General features: G+C 42.7%; 1 protein-coding gene across 10 annotated transcripts in view; it reads left to right on the top strand.

The window, feature by feature from the left end:
- The window catches only part of sanbr (SANT and BTB domain regulator of CSR), a 139232-nt gene that overhangs the window by 20166 nt on the left and 93261 nt on the right, over positions 1-25805 (top strand). For 8 of the 10 annotated variants that reach the window (XR_013888264.1, XM_080200376.1, XM_080200375.1 and 5 more), the window contains 3 exons: positions 8860-9040; positions 18570-18660; positions 21288-21526. Coding sequence is in view for 9 of the 10 variants with exons in the window: in XM_080200375.1 (XP_080056501.1) it covers positions 8860-9040; positions 18570-18660; positions 21288-21526 (511 nt within the window). In the remaining variant the exon portion in view is untranslated. Of the gene's footprint in view, positions 1-8859; positions 9041-18569; positions 18661-19024; positions 19135-21287; positions 21527-25805 lie in introns of those variants that run through there. The other 2 variants (XM_080200380.1, XM_080200379.1) reach the window with 2 other exon arrangements.

The raw sequence follows: 25805 nt of genomic DNA, 5'->3' as shown, positions 1-25805 counted from the left end.
CCTTTAAGTCAATATTGCATCTCCCTATCCCTTCTGCTAAAATACATTACCTCATTACCTTTATGCCTCTCTGTATTAAATTCTGTTTGCCGATTCCGCAAACCTATCTGCCCTGTTGTATTTGATTGGTATCATCCTCACTGTTTGCCACCCTCCAAGTTTGTATCATCAGAAAATTTTAAATTTTTACTCTGCATTTCAATTACTTGATCAAAAAATTCAATTAAATTAGTCAAGCATAATATGCCTTTTATAAATCTGAATCATTGTTATGGGCAATGACCTTGCATCCCTTCTTGAATATGGGTGTCACATTTTCTGCTCTCCAACTTTCTGCATCTCCCTGTACCTAAAGTAGAAGAATATGGCAAGCACTTCCATTATCCCTACCCTCATTTTCTTTAGCATCTGGAATACAAACCATCTGGATTTATCCAGTGTAAAAATAGCCAACTTCTCCAGTATCTTCTGCCTCTCAATTTTCACCCCATCCTTAACCTCTTTTATCATTGTTTCTATCAATATGTTGACAGCTTCATCTTCCTTAGTAAATATCAATAGAAAATGCTTATTAAATATTCTATCCTTGCCCTGTATCTTCTAGTATATATTGCCCATTTTTTTGCCCCTAGTACGATCCCTTCCACCTCTTACTATTTACATGCCAGAAGATTGAGTTCCTTTTTATAGTGACTGCAATTTTATTCCCATTTTTTCTTTGCCATCTCATTTTCTTCTTCATTACCCTCTCAACCTATTGTATTTGCTTGCTGACCGAGAGAGAGCAGTCAGTGTACAGAAATCTCCCTGAGAGATAGCAGTGAGTGCCAGAATTCTCCCTCAGAGATGGAGGAGGTGACAGAGAGAGAGCAGTTGTGTACAGATATCTCCCTGAAAGAGAAGAGGGGTGCTGACAGAGAGAGCAGTCAGTGACAAATATCTTTCTGAAAGAGAGAGGGGGCTGATTGAGCGACAACAGTCAGTGACCAATATCTCCCTGAGAGATGGAAGTGTGCTGCCTGAAAGAAAGCAGTCAGTGTACAGATATCTCCCTGAAAGAGAGAGGGGTGCTGACAGAGAGAGCAGTCAGTATACAGAGATCTCTCTGAGATGAAAGGGTGCTGATTGAGAGAGAGCAGTTAGTGACAGATATCTCCGTGAGAAATGGAGGGGTGCTCTCAGAGAGAGCAGTCAGTGGACAGATATCTCTCTGAATGAAAGAGGGGGGCTGGCTGAGATTTTACAGGTTAGCCAGGAAGGACTTAAAGAGAGAGCTAAGAACATAAGAAATAGGAGCAGGAGTAGGCCATCTAGCCCTTCGAGCCTGTCCCGCCATTCAATAAGATCATGGCTGATCTGTCGTGGCTCAGTTCCACATTCCCGCCCTCTCCCCATAACCCTTAATCCCCTCTCTTATTAAAAACCCATCAACCCGCGTCTTAAAAATACTTAGCGAGGTAGCCTCCACCACTTCAACGGGCAGAGAATTCCAGAGATTCACCACCCTTTGAGTGAAGAAGTTCCTCCTCAACTCTGTTCTAAACCGTCCCCCCCTTTATCTTGAGGCTGTGCCCCCTAGTCCTACTATCCTTTCAGAGCGGGAAGAGTCTCTCCACCTCTATCCTATCCATCCCATTCATCATCTTATACGTCTCAATGAGATCTCCCCTCATTCTTCTAAACTCTAACGAGTACAAGCCTAGTTTATTCGGCCTCTCCTCATAGCTCAACCCCCTCAACTCCGGCATCAGCCTAGTAAACCTCCTCTGCACTCCCTCCAAGGCCAAAATATCCTTGCGTAAGTACGACGCCCAAAACTGCACACAGTACTCCAGCTGCGGCCTCACCAATGCCCTATACAGCCGCAGCAAGACCTCCCTACTTTTATATTCAATCCCCCTCGCGATGAAGGCCAGCATCCCATTCGCCTTCCTGACCACCTGCTGCACCTGCAAGCTGGGTTTTTGCGACTCATGCACAAGGACCCCGAGGTCCTTCTGCACCGTCGCCTGCTGCAGTTTTTCTCCACGTAAGTGATAATCCTTCCTACCATTATTCCTACCAAAGTGGACCACCTCGCACTTGCCAACATTAAATTCCATTTGCCATTTCCTGGCCCATTTGCCCAGCCTATCTAGATCCTTCTGTAGACTCTCCCCACCCTCCGCACAATTTGCCTTTCCACCAATTTTGGTGTCATCAGCAAATTTGGACACCCTACACTCGGTTCCCTCCTCCAGATCATCTATATAAATGGTAAATAGCTGAGGCACCGACCCCTGGGGCACTCCACTAGTCACCATCCGCCAATCCGAATAGCACCCATTGACCCCCACTCTCTGCCTCCTATTTGACAACCAGTCCTCTATCCACGCTAACACCCTACCCCCAACTCCATGTCCCCTGACCTTCTGCAATAACCTCTTGTGAGGTACCTTGTCAAACGCCTTCTGAAAATCAAGAAAGACCACATCCACCGGCTCCCCTTGATCCACCGCCCTAGACACATCCTCATAGAACTCCGGTAAATTTGTCAGACATGACTTCCCTTTAACGAAACCGTGCTGCGTCTGCTCTATCAAGCAGTTCCCCTCAAGATGCCTTGCTATTTCCTCCTTGATGACAGATTCTAACATTTTACCTACAACAGACGTTAAACTAACCGGCCTATAATTCCCCGCCTTTTGCCTGGCACCCTTCTTAAACAACGGCGTAACATTAGCCGCTTTCCAATCTTCCGGCACTTCCCTGGAATCCAGCGACGTCTGGAAAATAACCACCAAGGCATCCACTATCACCTCCGCCATTTCTTTCAGGACCCTCGGATGCATTCCATCCGGTCCTAGGGACTTGTCCACAATCCTCCAGTCTTGAAGAGCCAGAGGGCACTTGAGAAGTCTTTGGCAGGTAGGATCAAGGAAAACCCTAAAGCTTTTTATAGGTATGACAAATAAAAGAATGACTAGGGCAAGATTAGGGCCAGTCAAGAACAGTAGTGGGAAGTTATGCATGGAGTCCGAAGAGATAGGAGAGGTGCTAAATGAATATTTTTCGTCAGTATTCACACAGGAAAAAGACAACGTTTTCAAGGAGAATACTGAGATACAGGCTATTAGACTAGATGGGATTGAGGTGCATAAGGAGGAGGTGTTAGCAATTCCAGAAAGTATGAAAATAGTTAAGTCCCCTGGGCGGATGGGATTTCTCCTAGGATTCTCTGGGAGGCTAGGGAGGAGATTGCAGAGGCTTTGGCTTTGATCTTTAGGTCATCGTTGTCTAGAGGAATAGTACCAGAAGACTGGAGGATAGCAAATGTTGTCCCCTTGTTCAAGAAGGGGAGTACAGACAACCCTGGTAATTATATACCAGTGAGCCTTACTTCTATTGTGGGCAAAGTTTTGGAAAGGATTATAAGAGAGGATATATAATCATCTGGAAAGGAATAATTTGATTAGGGATAGTCAACACGGTTTTGTGAAGGGTAGGTCGTGCCTCACAAACCTTATTGAGTTCTTTTGAGAAGATGACCAAAGAGGTGGATGAGGGTAAAGCAGTTGATGCAGTGTATATGGATTTCAGTAAAGCGTTTGATAAGACTCCCCACCTTACGCTATTTGCAGAAGATACTGAGGCATGGGATTGAAGGTGATTTAGCGGTTTAGATCAGAAATTGACTAGCTGTAAGGAGACGGTAAGGTGGTTGACGGGAAATGTTCATCCTGGAGTTCAGTTACTACAGGTGTACCACAAGGATCTGTTTTGGGGCCACTGCTGTTTGTCATTTTTATAAATGACCTGGATGAGGGCGTAGAAGGATGGGTTAGTAAATTTGCAGATGACACTAAAGTCGATGGAGTTGTGGACAATAAGGCAGGATGTTGCAGGTTACAGAGGGACATAGATAAGCTGCAGAGAACATAAGAACATAAGAAATAGGAGCAGGAGTAGGCCAACTAGCCCTTCGAGCCTGCCCCGCCATTCAATAAGATCATGGATGATCTGTCTTGGCTCAGTTCCACATTCCCGCCCTCTCCCCATAATCCTTAATCCCCTCTCATCAAAAACCCATCAACCCGCGTCTTAAAAATATTTAGCGAGGTAGCCTCCACCACTTCAACGGGCAGAGAATTCCAGAGATTCACCACCCTTTGAGTGAAGAAGTTCCTCCTCAACTCCGTTCTAAACCGCCCCCCCTTTATCTTGAGGCTGTGCCCCCTAGTCCTACTATCCTTTCTGAGCAGGAAGAGTCTCTCCACCTCTATCCTATCCATCCCATTCATCATCTTATACGTCTCAATGAGATCTCCCCTCATTCTTCTAAACTCTGCTGGGCTGAGAGGTGGCAAATGGAGTTTAATGCAGAAAAGCGTGAAGTGATTCACTTTGGAAGGAGTAACAAGAATATAGAGTACAGGGCTAATGGTAAGTTACTTGATAGTGTGGGTAAGCAGAGAGATTGTAGTGTTCATGTGTGTAGATCCCTGAAAGTTGACACCCAGGTTGATAGGGTTGTTAAGAAGGCATGCGGTGTGTTAGCTTTTATTGGTGGAGGGATTGAGTTTCGGAGCAATGAGGTCATGTTGCAACTGTACAAAACTCTGGTGCGGCCGCACTTGGAGTATTGCGTACAGGTCTGGTCACCGCAACATAGGAAGGATGTGGAAGTATGGGAAAGGGTGCAGAGGAGATTTACCAGGATGTTGCCTGGTATGGTGGGAAGGCCTTATGAGGAAAGGCTGAGGGGCTTGAGGCTGTTCTTGTTACAGAGCAGAAGGTTAAGTGATGACTTAATAGAGGCATATGAAATGATCAGAGGATTAGATAGGGTGAACAGTGAGAGCCTTTTTCCTCGGATGGAGATGGCTAGCACGAGGGGGCATAGCTTTAAATTGAGGGGTGATAGATATAGGACAGATATCAGAGGTAGGTTCTTTACTCAGAGTAGTAAGAGTGTGGAGTGCCCTGCCTGCAACAGTAATGGACTTGCCAACATTAAGGGCATTTAAATGGTCATTGAATAAACATATGGATGATATTGGAATAGTGTAGGTCAGATGAGCTTTTGATTGGTTTTACAGGTCGGTGCAACATCAAGGGCCGAAGGGCCTGTACTGCACTGTAATGTTCTATGTTCTATAATTCACTGAGTAGCAGATAGCATATTAGCATGAATAAAAGATTGGATTGTATGGTGGAGTTTCTGGTGCAGATGGAGGAGGACAAAGTGGGTTCCCGGACACGTGTCCTTTGTTTGAACAGAGGGGAGTACGGTAGGATGAGAGAGGAATTGGCGAATGTGGACTGGGGGAGCGCGTTGGAAGGTAGGTCTGCTGAGGAGCAATGGAGGATCTTTAAGGAGATCTTTCTTGGTGCTCAGCAGAAATTTATTCCGATGGTCAAAAAGGACTGTAGGAGGAGAGGTAATAAGCCGTGGATAACGAAGGAGGTGAAGGAAAGTGCTAAATTAAAAGCGGAGGCGTTTAGAGTAGCTAAGAGTAGTGGGCAAGAAGAGGATTGGGAGAGGTTTAAATGTCAACAAAGATTGACAAAGAAATTGATAAAGAAGGGTAGGAGAAACTATGAAGCTGGGCTAGCGCTTAATATAAAAAAGGATAGCAAGAGTTTTTAAAAGTATATAAAAAGGAAGAGGCTGGCTAGGGTGAACGTTGGACCCTTAGAGGATGAGAAGGGGGACTTAGTGGTAGGGGCTGGGGAAATGGCTGAGGTCTTGAATAACTTTTTTGTTTTGGTCTTCACGGAGGAGGACGTGAATAAATTGCTGGGTGTTAGAGATGGAAAGGTGGTAGGACTGGAGGGTCTCAATGACATTACTGTTACTAGAGAGGCGGTGCTCGACAGACTGGAGGGGCTGATTGTGGACAAGTCCCCAGGACCGGATGGAATGCATCCGAGGGTTCTGAAAGAAATGGCAGAGGTGATAGTGGATGCCTTGGTGGTTATTTTCCAGACGTCGCTGGATTCCGGGGAAGTGCCGGAAGATTGGAAAGCGGCTAATGTTACGCCGTTGTTTAAGAAGGGTGGCAGGCAAAAGGCGGGGAATTATAGGCCGGTTAGTTTAACGTCTGTTGTAGGTAAAATGTTAGAATCTGTCATCAAGGAGGAAATAGCGAGGCACCTTGAGGGGAATTGCTTGATAGAGCAGACGCAGCACGGTTTCGTTAAGGGGAAGTCGTGTCTGACAAATTTACCGGAGTTCTATGAGGATGTGTCTAGGGCGGTGGATAGAGGAGAGCCGGTGGATGTGGTCTTTCTGGATTTTCAGAAGGCGTTTGACAAGGTACCTCACAAGAGGTTATTGCAGAAGGTCAGGGGACATGGAGTTGGGGGTAGGGTGTTAGCGTGGATAGAGGGTTGGTTGTCAAATAGGAGGCAGAGAGTGGGGGTCAATGGGTGCTATTCGGATTGACGGTTGGTGACTAGTGGAGTGCCCCAGGGGTCGGTGCTGGGGCCTCAGCTATTTACCATTTATATAGATGATCTGGAGGAGGGAACCGAGTGTATGGTGTCGAAATTTGCTGATGACACCAAGATTGGTGGAACGGCAAATTGCGCGGAGAGTGTGGAGAGCCTACAGAAGGATCTAGATAGGCTGGGCGAATGGGCCAGGAACTGGCAAATGGAATTTAATGTTGGCAAGTGCGAGGTGGTCCACTTTGGTAGGAATAATGGTAGGAAGGATTATTACTTACGTGGAGAAAAACTGCAGCAGGTGACGGTGCAGAGGGACCTCGGGATCCTTGTGCATGAGTCGCAAAAACCCAGCTTGCAGGTGCAGCAGGTGGTCAGGAAGGCGAATGGGATGCTGGCCTTCATCGCGAGTATGAATATAAAAGTAAGGAGGTCTTGCTGCGGCTATATAGGGCATTGGTAAGGCCGCAGCTGGAGTACTGTGTGCAGTTTTGGGCGCCGTACTTACGCAAGGATATTTTGGCCTTGGAGGGAGTGCAGAGGAGGTTTACTAGGCTGATGCCGGAGTTGAGGGGGTTGAGCTATGAGGAGAGGCCGAATAAACTAGGCTTGTACTCGTTAGAGTTTAGAAGAACGAGGGGAGATCTCATTGAGATGTATAAGATGATGAATGGGATGGATAGGATAGAGGTGGAGAGACTCTTCCCGCTCAAAGGACAGTAGGACAAGGGGGCACAGCCTCAAGATAAAGGGGGGGCGGTTTAGAACGGAGTTGAGGAAGAATTTCTTCACTCAAAGGGTGGTGAATCTCTGGAATTCTCTGCCCGTTGAAGTGGTGGAGGCTACCTCGCTAAATATTTTTAAGATGCGGGTTGATGGGTTTTTGATAAGAGAGGGGATTAAAGGTTATGGGGAGAGGGCGGGAATGTGGAACTGAGCCACGACAGATCAGCCATGATCTTATTGAATGGCGGGGCAGGCTTGAAGGGCCAGATGGCCTGCTCCTGCTCCTATTTCTTATGTTCTTATGGATAGCTACCAATGAAAAGAGAATAGGCATAAATTGGTCTTTTCTGCTTGGCAAAATGTAATGAGTGTTGTTTTTCTAATTTATATAAATAACTTGGATGAAGGGACTGAGGTATTGTTAAATTTGTTGATGGCACAGGGATAGGTAGTAAAGTAAGTTGTGAATAGGCTACAAAGGGATAGATAGTGTAAGTGATTGTGCCGTGATCTCCCGCAAGTGGAATATGATGTGGGGAAAATGTGAAACTGTCCAGTTTGGCAGGATGGATAAAACAAATGTTATCTAAATGGTGAGAGATTGCAAAGCTTTCAGATGCAGAATGATCTGGGTGTCTTAGTGCATGAATTGTAAATCGTACGCAGATACAGCAAGGAATTAGGAAAGCTAATGGAATGTTGTTGTTTAATGTGAGGGAATTGAATACAAAAGTAGGGAGGTTATTCTTCAGTTATACAGGGTGTTGGTGAGACCATTGTTCAGTATTGGTCATCTTATTTAATGAAGGGTATAAATGTGTTGGAAGCAGTTCAGAGAAGGTTTACTAGACTAAATACCTGGAATGGGCAGGTGTCTTATGAGGAATGATTGGACAGGCTAGACTTGTATCCACTGAAATCTAGAAGACTAAGAGACTAATTGAATCATATAATATCCTGAGGAGTCTTCATAGGTGGGTGTAGAAATAATGTCTTTTGTAGGAGAATCTAAAGCTAAGGGTCACTATTTAGAACTTAAAGGGTCACCCATTTAAAACCAAGATGAGGAGAATTTTTTTGAGGGTCATGAATCTGGAACTTTTTTCCTCAAAAGGTAGTGCAAGCAGAGTCTTTGACTATTTCTAAGGGAGAAGTAGATTCTTGATTTGCATGGAGTGAGAAGTTATTCTGCATTCGTGAGGAGAATGTTTTAAATTGTTTAAAAGCAAGGTAAAGTATTTGAGAGAAGTTGGGAAGAGAAACAATTTGAAACCAGTGTTCTAAAACAAAGAAGGGATGGGACAGAGTAGTTAAACTGTTTCCAGTAGTTGAGGGGCCTATAATAAGGAAATATAGAGAGCAAGAAAAACATTTTTTAACCAAAGTTTTGTGATGCTGTGGAAAATTGAAGTTGATGATTTAAAGCACAAATCATTTCAGCTTTTAAGTATGGATTAGGTGGTTGAAGTAAATATGGGATAAAGAGAAGTTGAGAAAGGAAAATCAGATGGGATCAGAATTATTGCTCATGTGAAAGATAAATACTAATTCAGACTGGTTGGACATGTAGTCCATTTCTTGTTGTAATTACTGTTCTCTTCAAATTCAAAGCTGTTGAATATTTTTATGGGAAAGGATATTGAGATGCAATTGGAAGGGTGTTAAATTATTTATTATTAAAGCCAAGCTTTAAATTATTTGCAGTGTGCCAAGAGATTTGAAGAGATGAGAAACAATGGAACCATGCCCCATATTTGTGATGAAAACAAGTGTGAAGGGAGTCCATCTAAATCATTAGCAACATACATTAAATCAACATTACTCGACCATGAAGAAGATGAAAAATCTAGATTATCCGTGGTGCAGAATAGCATTTCCACATCAGGTCAGTTTTCTGCTTAGTGTTTAAATCTTTAAAACATGACATCATGTTTTTTTTTCATTAAATGGTTCTTCAAAGTTTTGAAATAGCTAAAGAGGATTCCATATGTTCAACCAGTATTGCTGAAAAAATACATTTTGTCAAAGCTTTTTGTCTTGCATTAATCAGGACAATTGTGAGAATACCAAAGTTTAAGGGAAACAACTTTATGCTGTGAGGAGGGTGAGAGGATGCTGATTGATTGGTGAGTGGACTCTTATTGGTGGAGGCATTTCCATGGAGAATGGACCAGTTGATGGTGACTTATAGAACATAGAACATTACAGCGCAGAACAGGCCCTTCGGCCCACGATGTTGCGCCGACCAGTTAAAAAGCAATGACCCTCTAACCTAAACCAAACCCATTCCATCCATAAACCTATCCATGGATCTCTTAAACGCCCCCAAACTAGGCGCATTTACAACTGCAGCAGGCAGGGCATTCCAATCCCTCACCACCCTTTGGGTAAAGAACCTACCCCTGACATCCGTCCTATAACTACCACCCCTTAATTTAAAGCTATGCCCCCTCGTGCTAGCTTTCTCCATCCGAGGAAAAAGGCTATCACTGTCCACCCTATTTAAACCTCTAATCATCTTATACGTTTCAATAAGGTCCCCTCTTAGCCGCCTTCTTTCTAACGAAAACAACCTCAAATCCCTCAGTCTCTCCTCATAGGACCTCCCCTCCATACCAGGCGACATCCTGGTAAACCTCCTCTGCACCCTCTCCAAAGCCTCCACATCCTTCCTATAATGTGGGGACCAGAACTGCACACAATACTTCAAGTGCGGCCGCACCAGAGTTTTGTATAGTTGCAACATGACGCTGCGGCTCCTAAATTCAATCCCCCTACCAATAAACGCCAAGACGCCGTATGCCTTCCTAACAACCCTACCTACTTGATTCCCAACTTTCAGGGATCTATGTACAAACACACCTAGATCCCTCTGTTCATCCACACTATTCAGAGTCCTACCGTTAGCCCTATACTCTACACATCTGTTAACTGTTATGGTTAACTTTCAATCATTGTTTGAAATTTAAACCAGGCAGCTTGACCCTGATTATTCCACATGGCTATGCCTTGACCAATCTAGCAAATGACTATCATTTACCTTGTTTAGCTGAAACAGGCAGAACGTGTACACGTGTTCTCTCTGTCTGCAAAGAATAGGGCCATATGTAATTTCCAGTACATCCAAATGCACCACATTGTGAACATGACTGACCACCTTAAATTTGTTATCAACATAATTTTGAGCACGCTGAGATTTATTTAGCAAATATTGTTCAATCATGAAATCACATCTACTGTAAAACACTGTTATTTGCAAGCATCAGCTGGTTGGGTACTTTGCTTGTTGCAAACCATGGAAGTGGCATGTTGCATGATACATATGACTTGTGTGCCTACTATCGCACTGACGCTGAAATTCATATACCACGTTACTTTTATGTGTGACAGGCAGAATGTCCTTTTGGCTTGATGGCAGCAAACTGTTAGTGACGAATACCACTCTGTTGCTACTGAATAGTCGTAGCGTGAAGCAGCAAGCATAGTAGCAAGCTTCAACAACATGTCTTTATTCAGCAATACTCAGGTTAAAATTATTTAGAATATTATTGAGGAGTAATGAGGTATGAATTTACTTCTATGAATTGCCTTGCTGAAAATTACCTGATTAACATTTATTTACCTGTGTAGTTGTACATGGCTTGCCGAGTAATGTTCATTGTACTGTTTGAAACCATATAAAATCACAGTGCTAAGGGAGTCTATTTGGTCTATCAGGTCTCTTTCAAAGAGCTGTCCAATTAGTTCCACTTCCTTGCTGTTCCCTTACTGCTGTGCAAGTTTCCCTTGCTCATAAAGAACAAAGAACAAAACAGCCTGGGAAACAGGCCCTCCGGCCAAATGAGCTCACGCCGCCATTTTGAGTCCCCCTCCACCCATGACCCTTGTCTATGCTTATGGCATTCCACATTGAGGGAAGACTAATTTAGGGACAATTTGTTACACCAATCAGCCTAATAGCACATCTTTGGGGTGTGGGAGGAAACCGGAACACCTGGAGAAAACCAACGCATGCACGGGGAGAATGTGCAAACTCCTGCAGACACTGGCCCAAATCCATGTATCTGCACAGCAAACAGTGATAGTCACTGAGCTGTTGTGTTGCCCAGCATCTGGTCCAGTTTAAGCGTACACTAACGACGTGAAGTACTAGGCTACTCTCGAAACAGCCAAGAGCAGCCCTCATATGACCCATCATGTGTATGCCCCTTGTTGGACAACAAGGCGGACCTAGGCACCTGTGGATTAAAAGACAAAAACATCAGTATCATCCACATCCTTATACACACATTCAAGGGAATCCCCAAGTGAAACAAGTGAGCCAGAAAATATGTTGGAAGGTCCATAGGAATCAGCTGATTCCCAGGGACGTCCCAAGGCTCCTGAACCTTATTTAAAACAGTGTCCTATATCCCTCCATCTCCATCCCGCTCATGTGCCTATCTAAGTAACTCTTAGTGGGCTTGGAGGGTTGGACTGCGTCTGTTTCAATGCGAGGAGTGCGAGGGGTAAAACGGATGAGCTTAGGGCCTTGATGTTCGTGAGGAATTTAGATGTGGTGGCAGTGACGGAGATGTGGTTAAAGGAAGGGCAGGACTGGCAGCTGAATGTTCCTGGGTACAAGTGTTTTAGGTGTGACAGAGGAAAGGGATGAGTGCTGTCCGAAGGGGAGGGTGCTGAACTGGGGGAAGGCGAGCTATAGCTGGATTAGGAGGGAGCTGAAGGACACTGATTGGGAGGGGTTGTTAGCTGGCAAGTCCACGGTTGGTAAGTGGGAGGCTTTCAAGGGCAAACTGATAATGTTGCAGGAAAGGCATGTGCTGGCAAAGAGGAAGGATGGGAAAGGCAGGATTAGAGAGCCGTGGATTACAGGGGGTATTGAAGACTTGGTCAGGAAGAAGAGAGAGGCATATGTTAGGTCGAAACAAATGGGAACGGAGAGAGTGCTGGAGGAATACAGAGAGAGTAGGAGGGAGCTTTAAAGGGGAGTTAGGGCAAAAAGAGGGCATGAAATGGCTTTGGCTGATAGGATTAAGGAAAATCCAAAGGCATTTTACTCTCATATTAGGAGCAAGAGAGTGGTTAGAGGGAAAATTGGTCCTCTTAGGGACAAAGGAGGGGAGCTATGCATCGAGTCTGAGGGAATGGGGGAGATCCTGAATGAATACTTTGCGTTGGTATTCACGAAGAAGAGGGGTTTGGTGTCGTGTAACGTCTTGGAGGGAGCTGTAGATCATTTGAAGGAAATATCCATTACGAGGGAAGAAGTGCTAGGGTTTTTAGGTAGCATAAAAATGGATAAAGCTCCAGGGCCTGATAGTATTTATCCCAGGCTGCTTAGGGAGGTGAAAGATGAAATTGCTGGGCCTCTGATGCAAATCTTTGTCTCTTCTTTGGACACAGGTGAGATCCCAGAGGACTGGAGGGTAGCTAATGTGGTACCGCTGTTTAAAAAGGGTAGTAGGGATAACCCTGGTAATTATAGACCAGTGAGTTTGATATCGGTGGTAGGAAAATTATTGGAAAAAATTTTTAGGGATAGGATGTATGGAGCGTTGCGATCAGATTAGGGATACGCAACATGACTTTGTTCAGGGGAGGTCTTGCCTTACGAATCTGGTAGAATTTTTTGAGGAGGTGACAAAAATGGTTGATGATGGATGAGCCGTTGACGTCATCTATATGGATTTCAGCAAGGCGTTTGACAAAGTCCCTCACGGTAGGCTGGTAGAAAAGGTTAAGGCACATGGGATACAAGGACAGGTAGCTAGATGGATTGAAAACTGGCTGGGCAATAGGAGACAGAGAGTAGTAGTGGAAGGGTCCTTTTCTGGCTGGAGGTCAGTCACCAGTGGTGTGCCGCAGGGCTCAGTACTGGGACCTCCTCTTTGTAATATATATGAACGACTTGGAAGAGGGTGTACGTGGTGTGATCAGCAAGTTTGCAGATGACACCAAGATGGCAAGATTGTCAGGCGACACAGCAGGATATAGATAGGTTGGTATATTGGGCAGATAGATGGCAGATGGAATTTAATCCTGACAAATGTGAGGTGATGCATTTTGGAAGGAATAATGCAGGGAGGAGTTACATGATAAAAGGTAGACCGATTTAAGAGTATAGAAATACAGAGGGACCTGGGAGTGCAGGTGCACAAGTCTCTGAAGGTGTCAACACAGGTAGAGAAGGTTGTGAAGAAAGCTTAAGGAATGCTAGCCTTTATAGGAAGGGGTATAGAGTATAAGAGCTGTCGTCTAATGCTTCAGTTGTACAGAACGTTGGTTAGACCGCATTTGGAGTACTGCGTCCAGTTCTGGTCACCTTACTACCGGAAGGACGTGGAGACCCTGGAGTGAGTGCAGAGGAGGTTTACCAGGATGCTGCCTGATATGGAAAGACTGAGATACGAGGAAAGATTGGAAAAACTGGGGCTCTTCTCCTTAGAAAGACAGAGATTAAGGGGGGATCTGATAGAGGTGTATAAAATAATGAAGGGAATAGATAGAGTCAACAGTGGCAGGCTTTTCCCTAGATTGGGGACAACTATTACGAGAGGTCACGATCTAAGGGTGAGGGGGGAGAAGTATAATTTGGATACTAGAGGAAGGTTTTTCACGCAGAGGGTCGTGGGGGTATGGAATGCGCTACTGAGTAAGGTGGTGGAGGCAGGCACGTTGGACTTGTTTAAGGTTTACTCAGATAGACATGAGTGAAACAGGGATGGAGGGTTATAGAAGATGGTATTAAAAAGGGTCAGAGCCTCGGGACGACTCTGGATGTGTAATATTACATGTTAATGTTTTGTCTCTTTTAATCCACAGGTGTCGGTCCACCTTGTTGTCAAACGAGGGACATGCACACGGTGGGTCTTGCGCGGGCTGCTCTTGGAGGTTTCGAGAGTGGCCTAGTACTTCGTGTCATTGTGTGTGCTTAATCCTGGACCAGCAGACGGGCACCACAACAGCTCAGTGACTATCACTGCTAGCTGTGCAGAGACATGGATTTGGGCCTGTGTCTGAGAGAGTTTGCGCATTCTCCCTGTGGTTGTGTGGGTTTCCTCCGGGTGTTCCGGTTTCCTCCCACACCCCAAAGATGTGCTCTTAGGCTGATTGGTGTACCAAATTGACCCTACACTATTCTCCCCTGAATCTGGCTACGTTAGGGGTACCATTCACGTACACACGGGGCAGGGTGGGTGTAGGAAAATGCTTTGTTGAAATGGCGGCGCGGGCTTGTTGGGCCGAAGGGCCTGTTTCCCGTGCTAGGTTGTTCTTGTTCTTGTTAAACAACTCCAGCGTGCCTGCCTCCACCACCTTGCTTGGCAGAGCATTCCATACCCCCACTACCCTCTGTGTGAAAAACCTCCCTCTAACATACGAATTATACCCCCCCCCTCACCCTCACCCCCCCTCACCCTCACCCTAAGCCTGTGGCCCCTCATAATGTGCATTTCCAACCTAGGAAAAAGATTACCACTGTTTACTCTATCTATACCCTTCATAATCTTACATACCTCTATTAGATCTCCCCTCCGTCGCCATCTTTCAAGGGAAAACAGCCCCAATTTGCTCAATCTTTTCTCATAACCCAGGCCTTCCATACCAGGCAGCATCCTGGTAAACCTCCTCTGCGCTGTCTCCAGGGTCTCCACGTCTTTCTGGTAGTAAGGCGACCAGAACTAGACGCAGTACTCCAAATGCGGCCTAACCAACGTTCTATACAACTGCAACATTAGACTCCAGCTCCTATACTCTATACCCCTTCCTATAAAGGCTAACATACCATAAGCTTTCTTCACAACCTTCTCCACTTGTACTGCCACCTTCAAAGACTTGTGCACTTGCACCCCCAGGTCCCTCTGTGTTTCTATACTCTTTATAGGTCTACCCTTTATCATATAATTCCCCCCTACATTATTTCTGCCAAAATGCATAACCTCACATTTATCAGGATTAAATTCCATTTGCCATTTATCTGCCCAATATACCAGCCTATCTATATCCTGTTCTATTGCCTGACCCTGCTCCTCACTGTCTGCCAATCCAGCCATCTTAGTGTCATCTGCAAATTTGCTGATCACACCACTTACTCCCTCTTCCAAGTCATTTATGTATATTACAAATAGAAGAGGTCCCAGTACTGAGCCCTGCAGCACACCACTAGTCACAGACCTCCAGCTAGAAAAGGACCCTTCCACTACTACTGTCTGTCTCCTCTTACATAAGAACATAAGAACATAAGAAATAGGAGCAGGAGGACGCCATCTAGCCCTTCGAGCCTGCCCCGCCATTCAATAAGATCATGGCTGATCTGTCTTGGCTCAGTTCCACATTCCCGCCCTCTCCCCATAACCCTTAATCCCCTCTCTTATCAAAAACTCATCAACCCGCGTCTTAAAAATATTTAGCGAGGTAGCCTCCACCACTTCAATGGGCAGAGAATTCCAGAGATTCACCACCCTTTGAGTGAAGAAGTTCCTCCTCAACTCCGTTCTAAACCGGCCCCCCCCTTTATCTTGAGGCTGTGCCCCCTAGTCCTACTATCCTTTCTGAGCGGGAAGAGTCTCTCCACCTCTATCCTATCCATCCCATTCATCATCTTATACGTCTCAATGAGATCTCCCCTCATTCTTCTAAACTCTAACGAGTACAAGCCTAATTTATTCAGCCTCTCCTCATAGCTCAACCCCCTCAACTCCGGCATCAGCCTAGTAAACCTCCTCTGCACTCCCTCCAAGGCCAAAATATCCTTGTGTAAGTACGGCGCCCAAAACTGCACACAGTACTCCAGCTGCGGCCTCACCAATGCCCTATACAGCCGCAGCAAGACCTCCCTACTTTTATATTCAATCCCCCTCGCAATGAACGCCAGCATCCCATTCGCCTTCCTGACCACCTGCTGCACCTGCAAGCTGGGTTTTTGTGACTCATGCACAAGGACCCCGAGGTCCTTCTGCACCGTCGCCTGCTACAGTTTTTCTCCACGTAAGTAATAATCCTTCCTACCATTATTCCTACCAAAGTGGACCACCTCGCACTTGCCAACATTAAATTCCATCTGCCATTTCCTGGCCCATTCGCCCAGCCTATCTAGATCCTTCTGTAGACTCTCACCACCCTCCGCACAATTTGCCTTACCAAGCCAGTTATCAATCCATCTAGATACCTGGCCTTGTATCCCATGAGCCTTAACCTTTTCAACCAACCTACGATGAGGGACTTTGTCATATGCCTTACTGAAACCCATATAGACGACATCAACGGCTTTTCCTTCGTCAGCCGTTTTTGTCACCTCCTCAAAAAATTCTACCAGATTCGTAAGGCAAGACTTCCCCTTAACAAAGCCATGCTGCGTATCCCTAATCAGATCGCAACGCTCTAAATGCTCATACATCCTATCCCTGAGAATCCTCTCCATCAACTTGCCTAGCACTGACGTCAAACTCACCGGCCTATAGTTACCAGTGTATCCCTCCTACCCTTTTTTTAAATAGCGGTACCACGTTCGCTATCCTCCAGTCCTCTGGGACCTCACCTGTGTCCAAAGAAGAGACAAAGATTTGTGTCAGAGGCCCAGCAATTTCATCTCTCGCCTCCCTAAGCAGCCTAGGATAAATGCCATCAGGCCCCGGAGATTTATCAGTTTTAATGCTACCTAAAAGCCCTAACCCTTCCTCCCTTGTAATGGATAATTCCTTTAACTGGTCTACAGCTCCCTCCAAGACAGTACCAGACGTCAAGCCCCTCTCCTTCGTGAATACTGACGCAAAGTATTCATTCAGGATCTCCCCCATGCCCTCGGACTCTAAGCACAGTTCCCCTCCTCTGTCCCTGAGAGGACTGATTTTTTTCTCTAACCACCCTTTTGTTCCTGACATAGGAGTAAAATCATGTATATATCTTATCCCTTTTCAGCACTCCTTTCAGGCAGTACATTTCAAAACCTAATAACTCATTGCATTTAAAAAATTCTAATTTCTCCTTTGGATTTATTGCCAATTTTCTTACATTTGTGATTTCTGGTTACCAAACCTCCTGCCCTTACCAAATTTCTCTGCATATACTATATCAAAACCCCACATAATTTTGAATGCATCCATGAAATCTCCTCTTAACCTTCTCCACTTCAACATGTTTGGTTGTTATTCGTGAATAACTAATGCCATCTAGTCAGTTAATGCATCAGCTTTGAAGACTTGTAACTCTTGCAGTGCAACATCCAAGATAAGTTGAAAGTTGCTCAGACAACAGAATGATGCCTAAACCAGTAACATTTAAACTTCCTCATTTAGAGGAGTTAGTGCAAATACTATCATCTCTTTGTGTCCTATCTACCGAAAGACAAAATCAACTACCTAAAGGAAAAATGGCATCACTAAATAGAACACGCTACCATACAGCAACAAAAATAATGTGCTAAAATATTAGCAAATACATAAGTTTATTACTTGTTAATAAAACATGTAAGTACATAGAAAAAAAATATTTGGAAGTTGTGTCTTTGTAATGCTAGTTATCCTTTAATATAAGCACTCAGACTTGCTGAAATTCCTGAATTTTGCTCTGTTGATTCAGGTGCAGTGGAGCAAAACCCTGAGTTTGTCCAGTTTTGTGGGAGCAGAGCTATTAAAATGGCCAGAGGAGCTGTACATGTTTAAAAGGTTGCTGCATTCACTATTTGCTACTCTGACAGACGAAGAGAGGCATGCCAAGCGCTCATCCCAGAATTTTTCATGTGGTCTCCTCTGAATAGAGAAAGTGGGCCTTTTGAAGGCAATGAGACCCTTCCAGGGTCTATTATATTTTCTGATTTAAAGATTTGAGATCTTGAGGCCTTCACAGAACTTGTCACTTCAGCTGGCAAGTGATCCCCTAAGGCCTTATATGGTCACACAATATATTTGTATAAGATATAATTTCACAGAAACTACACTAGGTACATCCATTTGATTTGGAGAAGGCAAGGCAGACAGAATATTGCCCTTCACCCCCACAACAATTTCAAGGACTGTAATAAATTGGGTAGAAACCTGAAATAAACAGGTCCCTCTTAATATACTGCTGCTGCATTTAAGGGAGTTGGAATGCAGGGGTTGGGGCATGCAGAGATTATTATTTCCACTCTCCCAGAATACAACATTTTGGGACTTCTATTTCAATCTGCTCACTTTTTCATCTTGTATACATTTGTCCTTTATATAGTCAAAGTTGAAATGTTAGTGTTTAGTACAACCATTGATTGATGAGATGGGAGGGCATTTAGGTGGCTTGCATTGCATTTTATTGTCAAACTTTACTCAAATTCTGGAAAGAAAAAATGATTGTCTTAATCAAAAAGTCAAATGCATGATTCAGTGTCATTTGGTTTACTATGACTTTGTAATGTGTAGCTTTAATACCCTTAAATATTCAAGGACGGACTGGAGTATCTTCAGGAAGAAATTGCACTCTAAAAGAAAATGGTTCAACTGATAAAGATGAAGACAAACTGGATGAAAGCCAAGGGTGGGTAACAAGAAAATGCATCTGAAAAGGGATATAATCAGACCGTACTAAGTCACCCTGAGTATTATTTGTTTAATACAAAACCATATTTTTGAACTGAATGGATACATTTAGATGGGCCAAATCCAAGATGATGTAGGTAAACATATGTACAAAAATGTAAAAGTGTTACAATGGTTAGAAAAACAAGTATTAATCCTTTGACAACATGTTGAAATGATTAAGATTAGGAGACTTTGAGTAATTTACATTTAATTGTGGAATTACATAGGCTTACATTTATGTAGTTATTGAATTTGCTGCAGCAATCGCCAATGGTATTTTACAGGAAAAATGGAAATGGCAGAGAAATTAATGGAGGTAACTAAGGTGCAATGAGGTCTTGGGAGAAATGTCGCATAGTAAAGCTGTTAATGTAGAGAATTTCAGTACGTAAAAGCACGGTGGCTCAAGGATGTGATAGCAGTTATGAAGGTAGGCACATTTTCTACTGAAATCTGAAGAATTTGTCCTTTGACATTGGGTTGCTCAAAATTCCAGAGGCACAGTGGAGCAGTAGCATAGAGGGAATTTGCAAAATGGATATTGAAGTTCCCATGCCGGGAGACATGGAGCCAATAGTGGAAGGTGAGAGTAGGAATGTATTTTGAGGACCAGATAGTGTAAAGACGCTAAAGTCCTTAATTAGTTTAAAGTTTACATACAAAGATCAAAGAGGCTTGTAAGGATACTGGTGAAGAAATAATATCCATGGTGATGTTTATGTTTGGAATATAAGAAAACCCAACCCATATGAGTGTAAGATTCATATGAGGAGACATCTGTTTGTTCACTTGGGTGCTAGCTGCGATGCCTTGCAATAAAGGAAACACTATCATGCTGAATGCTTTATACCTGTGCAGCTGGTGTCTCCTTTCCGCACACGGTAGAAAAGTAATTGCTGTTTCCAAATACAATATTTGTTACTTATCCAATACATATATGCAATGCACATGTTGGTGTAAAAGGAAAAACTGGCATGAAAACAATGGTCATCTTATTGCTACATGACAGGGCTATCCTGTTCCAGCAATTGTCTGTAGATTATTCTGCAGCAAATGGTATAGCTATGATGGCCTATTTTGTGCAACAGAGATGGCGAAGATCTATCTCTGACTTGTCTATGAGGTGTGATCTATAAGTGTGGATTTGAGGCAAGGAATGGTGCAGGCAAAATATCTCTCAACATCGTGGTTGATTTGGAACCCATTAGGAATACTCAATGTTACACTTTATAATTTGAATGATAGCTGCAACTAGGAATGAAGGAAAGCACGTCAAGATCCCCAGAAAATGCCTAAATGGTGCACCTCCTAACAAAGGCATCATCTTGGTCACTGAAGTTTGGTGAAACTATGGAGAGGAAATCCGAGTTAAGCAGAACAGAGGAGAAAATGTTGACTGCATGCTTGGTGTCTGTCTATAGTGAGAGTCTGGGGATGGGAGTGGAAGTATTTAGGCCTGACAACATTGGATGATTAGGAGTGAGAAATTATGTTAAAAATAATTTAAGATGCAATATTTTTACTCAAGCCTGTGTTTTTCATAAACGTGATTTTGCCATGTTTAATTTCTTAAAAAGGCAAAAAAATTAACATATTTCAGTGAAGTGGTGGGAACCACAGCATCTAAAGCTACGCAGAAAGTACAGTCCAAATGAGAAAGTGTTATACCAAAGAGACACATAGGGCAAGATTCTCTGGCGCCTCAGCTGCGTGTTTCCTGTGGTGGAAGGCAGTGTGCTGTCCTCTAGCAGTGGGATTTTCCAGTCCTGCGCCGTCAATTGGATTTCCTATTGATGTCACCCCATGTTGCCACAAAACCCGCAGGTTGGGTGTGCCTTGCTGGTTAGAGCTGAGACTCCCGCTGGCGTGATCAGCCAGAGAATTCCAGCCATTGTGTTGATTACCTGTGATAGCTTGATAATGCACTAGATTGATCAGAGTTTTACTTCGATGAATGTCCGTACCTTTTTTGTTTGGGCGCATATCATCAAGCGAAAGGGCTTACGTCTAAAATTTAAACTTGCATCCCTATTTGTTTGCATATACTTTTAGCCACGTATACAGGCAGAAATATTAGAATGTATGTACTAATGAGGCAAGAAAAGTAAACACACTGATTTCCAAAGATTATGGTGTTAAAGCAGGACAATCTAGCTAATCTTAAAGTAAACACAAATACAACTGAACATCTTGGCCTTAATTCGTCAGATTGTCAGAGCCACAAGCTTAATATACACTGTACGTTAGGCTGCATAACCTCCCTGTCTCTCCACCCTCCCCCAACATCACCACCACCACACCCCTTATTCCTCACCATGATTAGTTATACAAAAATGCTATCTGTAATTGAATATGTCTGCACAGGTGAATGGGAAAGTGGTGGACGTGGAACTGATGTTGCAGACTGATTAAAAATGTCATCGCATACAAGATGTAAACTGTAGGTAGTTCAGCTTTAATACATATACTAATGCAAATCTTGAATCCTAAGCACTTTTTAAATATAGTTGAATAAGCAATTGAAAATGGGAACCATGTCTTTGTTATACCCATTGTTTCAAGATGCTTTTATTTTCATAAAAGGCCCAACATGGTAATCCATGTTTGTGATGAAGCCAAAAACCTGAAGCGTGATTTTGTTTGTCCTCGGAATCTACTAGTCAGTGAAATGAAGTATTTTGCTGAGTATCTGTCTGTTGATGCACAACGCTGGCAGGAAGTTGACATATCGGTGCACTGTGATGTCCATATCTTTGCCTGGTTGATGAGCTATGTCAAGAGGAAACTAAAACATCAAGGACAAACTGAACAACCAGAACTAGGTATGTTTTAGGTTTGCATATTAATTAGCAGATATTTGTACTGTATAGCAAAAAATTAGTCAAATTGTTAAAGAACTAAATTTTCCTTAGTGACAATATATTTATGCATTTGTTTAGTTTTTTTGTGGCACCATGACTTTATACTGCCCCGTCCACCCTCAGTTGCAAATCATTTTTATCAAAAAACTATACATTCATGCTGGTACATAGCACTGGCTTTAGACACTTTTACATCCATAATTGCACTTTTTTTGCTATTGTTAAGTTCTCACATTGTGAGACATTTTTAAAAAAAAGAGCCTTGTGCACTAATTGGGGATTATCACACTTATTTGATTTGTGATTGTACCTAATGGTCTTGCTGGTTCATTTGTTTTTGCTTGTTGTGTTGTGTCATATGCATATGTTAATAAGCATGTGTACCTTTCAGCCAAACTTGACAATCTTCAGTTGCATTTACTATAATGTATCCAAAGCAAGGTGATGACAGCAAAAGGGGAAATTAAAAAAGTTGTAATAAAATTTAATAATACATCTGTCAATACATAAATTTGCTTTTTAAAAATATGAATGGAGCATGAGTCATAATTTGGCTTCTAGATGTTAGACAAGCAATTTGATGAAGTAAACATGCAGCTGACTATAACATGATGCCAAGATGTGGCTTTATAGTGCTACTCCCTGCATTGCATTCTCTGTCTTAGCAGTGGCAGTTGAAGGAATTACCAAATGGTATCCACCATTTGTATCACCAACGGTATCACCAAACCATCCTTGTCATATTTGTCTTCAAGTAATTAAATCAGATTGGGACAGCTTTCATGTCCAGCATCATAATGAGGCATTTATAATTCATGTAGAAGTACTTAAAGGGCATGTGGCAAAGTGGTGAAGAATCATCAATGGCAAGAAGGGGAACAAGTTGGTGTACAAGTTCCACCTCATATAAAAAATCATAGGAATGTGTGAAAATGCAATCCATATGTACATCATACCTTACAATAATTACTTTTACGTGCAAGACCAATCTCCTGCCAGTAGTTTTTAATAGGATAGGCAATTATCAAATTAAAAAATAAAGAAACATATTTGTTCTGACGTACAACTTTTTTGCCTTGTCCTTAATTAAGCATTGACCTTTTTTGTGTTTAAATGCTTTCAATTGATTGTAACCATTCATTGGCTGTAGGTAGTCACATTTTAACTTTTTAATCAGGAAATTCTGGAAATTTCTTTCCATTCTGTTTACAATTCTGGTCTTTTGTTTCCACAGTTTTGGGCAGTATATAAATTTGTAAATCTGCATTTTTAAATTCAGTTCTCTTGTGCCTAACCAGTTGGGTACAATTATTGAGTCATTCCAAAGGAGCTAAAGTATTTTTGCATGATTATTTTGTGGTCCGGGGCACTCTGATAGATTTGTATTAATAGAATCAAATTATTAAATAATTTGATTTCAGCAATAAATTAAATAACCCAACTGCATTGAAATTTAGTTCTTTAAAAGTCAAGCTACCAGATTATTTAAATTAGCCAACATGAATTACAGATGAACTGTGATTCAATTATACAGTAATGTAATTTGCTGTGTAAGTAAATTATACATTTATAACTTAGTGCTTCGCAAAATTTTGAGCAAAATCATATATTGGAGTGAAACCCAATTAATTTGCATATTTTGCTCAAAATAAGGGACAGTACAACCTTTTATTAGAATTTATTAATTTAAAAAATCAGACATTTTACTCAGGGTGTGTTCTGTTAGGTAAATAAACATTTGATTAAAAATTTTTATTCACATAGTGTTTTATTAGTTCAGAATGAATGAAACTAGGAGAAAATTTGAAACACGTCAAATGATAAATACCTTTTCAAGTCTGAGGCAGTTTTTAAACCTGGGCAGGCAAAAACGCTCAATGATCTTTGCCCTTCAAGCCAAAAATGATGCCCATCATTTGGGGTGTTTGGTAAAGTATCCACAGGTATATAGATTTCTGATAAGACCAGCCTGCATTCAGAAGGTTCTGGTGCAAATGGGACAGGGCTCTGCAGATGGTAGAATTTTGGATGAGCTGCTGGTGTGGGATTTTCTGTCCTTGCGTTTTCTGTTTGCCCCTGATCTGTACTTGCACCAGTTTTTATTTACTTGTCGTGTGCAGCGATCCTGGACGCATTGCTCCCAAAGCAAAATTCTTAAGCAAAGTCTTCAGGATGTCCTAATAAGTGCTTCCTTTAATTGTTATGAAGGTATAACCATATTTCAGTTTTTTGTGCTGTGGAAGATTCTCTTTGGTAAGTGAGTGTCAAGCATTCTGGTCACATGACCAGCTCAATTTGGTTGTGACTGTCTCAATATGATATAGATGCTTGTCACACCAGCTTGGTTGGGCATTTCTCAATCTGATATTTTGTCCTGCCATCTGATCTTCAGAAGCCATCAAAGGTAGCTCAAGTAGAAGTGGTTAAACCTCTTGATATGAGGCTGGGACATAGTGCAAGTCTCTCATGTGCAGCAGAGTAGCAGACGTAGTTGTTCTATAGACTGTTTGATAGGCAAACTTATTTCGAGACTCATATTCAAAGTGTGCCAAAGGCTACACTTGCTCTGACAATTCTTGTGAGTGTCTTGTTACAAGCATGCAAGTTTATGTGATATATTTTGGACACTCTTTTTAATTTAAAGTGAAATGGAGTAATGAAGAGAGACATGTGATCTGCTTTGAGTATTGCCCCACAATAAGCTTGCATGTCTTGATTCCCATGAGTATAGAGGGGGCTCCAGTTCTTATGCTATTGAAATGCTGGGTTTAACACTTGAAAACAAAGGCAGAGTAGATATTCCTGTTCTTACAAACTTTCTGTCTTGGACACTTTGAACTGCAATAGACAGAGAAAATAAACAGCAGTTGATGTGACCTACGGTGGGTGGCTGGGTGGGGGTGGAGGTCGTTTGGGAGCTACCAGACAGAATACGGTAAGTTGATTCACTGGTTGTACAGCAGGAACGTGCAGCTATATAAGGAATTACCCTGGCAATGTAAGAGAAGGAGTCACCAGAGCGGGCCTAATTGCTGAAAGCTGGTTCAGGAAATCTCAGTATGAAGGGACAGGACCTTCGTTCACAGTGCATGCACAGTTCTCTCAACAAAATAGGGAAAGTGAATCCATTGGACAATGTTCTGATTTGGTAGCTAGTGTACCCATTGGTAAACAGAAAACGTGAAATATGTCCTTGGAGACCTGGATCTCTGCCTGGAGTCGTCTCGGATTGAGTATCTTCCCATCCATGTACATGATGAAGATAAGTATGTCCAAGAGGCTTAGTGCTAACAGGCAACCCTTATTAACTTCATTAGTGACTGGGAATGGGTCAGAAGACTCACCATCATTGAGGGTATGCATCAGCTTTCCGTTGTGCAACTGTTGAACCATTGTGATGAATTCCCCAGGACAACCAAATTTAAAACTTAAAGGCTTAATTTTCTATTCATCAAAGTTGGTCAAAAGGATTTGACATCCGTGTAGTACCTGCATCTGATGGACTAACAGTTGCCAGAATGGTAGTTTCCTGCTTCTGAGGCCAAAAAAGTTCAGTTCTGCCCTGATCCAGACAGTCCCAGTGAGTGGAAACCAGAGCACCATCTCTGAATACTAGGTTGATACTCAGTGGAAGTACTTGGATTTGCTGGGTGCAGATAGAAGTTTGCCATCATAAAGATTAAGTTGACTCTTTAGCCTTGATTGAACTCAGTAGAATATACTCCACAGTTAAATAACCTTTAGGAAGGCAGTGGAAAATCATAACAGATACTTCACCCTAGTAAGTGGCTTAAGAATCGTTTGAGTTAGCACCTGACCTAGGGAGAACATTATGATCAGCCACAATAGGAGAAGTCTGCATATCTCTATAATCATAATCGCCATTACTAGCTGTCATACCATAGGTCCAAAAGAATAAACTTGATGTAAACTCACAAACAAAAGAATTATTACTAACTGGTTGTCCATGTTGTTTACAAGTAAATTAAAATTCTTTTTTTCCAACTGCCACTTTATTTCTCTTGAGGAAAGAGCCTTCCAGTCTTTATCAATGGCTCATCTCCAAATTTCATTCTTTGTCTTTGATTTTTTGATAAATCTGTCTTCTGTTTTTAATTATGCCTGTTTATTCTTGTATTGAACTTAAATCCTTTATATGTTTAATATGTGGAACATTTGGTAAGGTGGAATAAAAGTCGCTGACCTGGGTTAGGTAGAGGATAGGCTGAGGTTGAGTGGG

Source organism: Carcharhinus amblyrhynchos, chromosome 12 (assembly GCF_965287045.1).
Source record: "Carcharhinus amblyrhynchos chromosome 12, sCarAmb.v2.hapA, whole genome shotgun sequence".
Taxonomy (NCBI): Eukaryota; Metazoa; Chordata; class Chondrichthyes; order Carcharhiniformes; family Carcharhinidae; genus Carcharhinus; species Carcharhinus amblyrhynchos.
The sequence above is the reverse complement of the archived record's forward strand: the minus strand, read 5'-3'. Positions and strand labels throughout refer to the sequence as shown.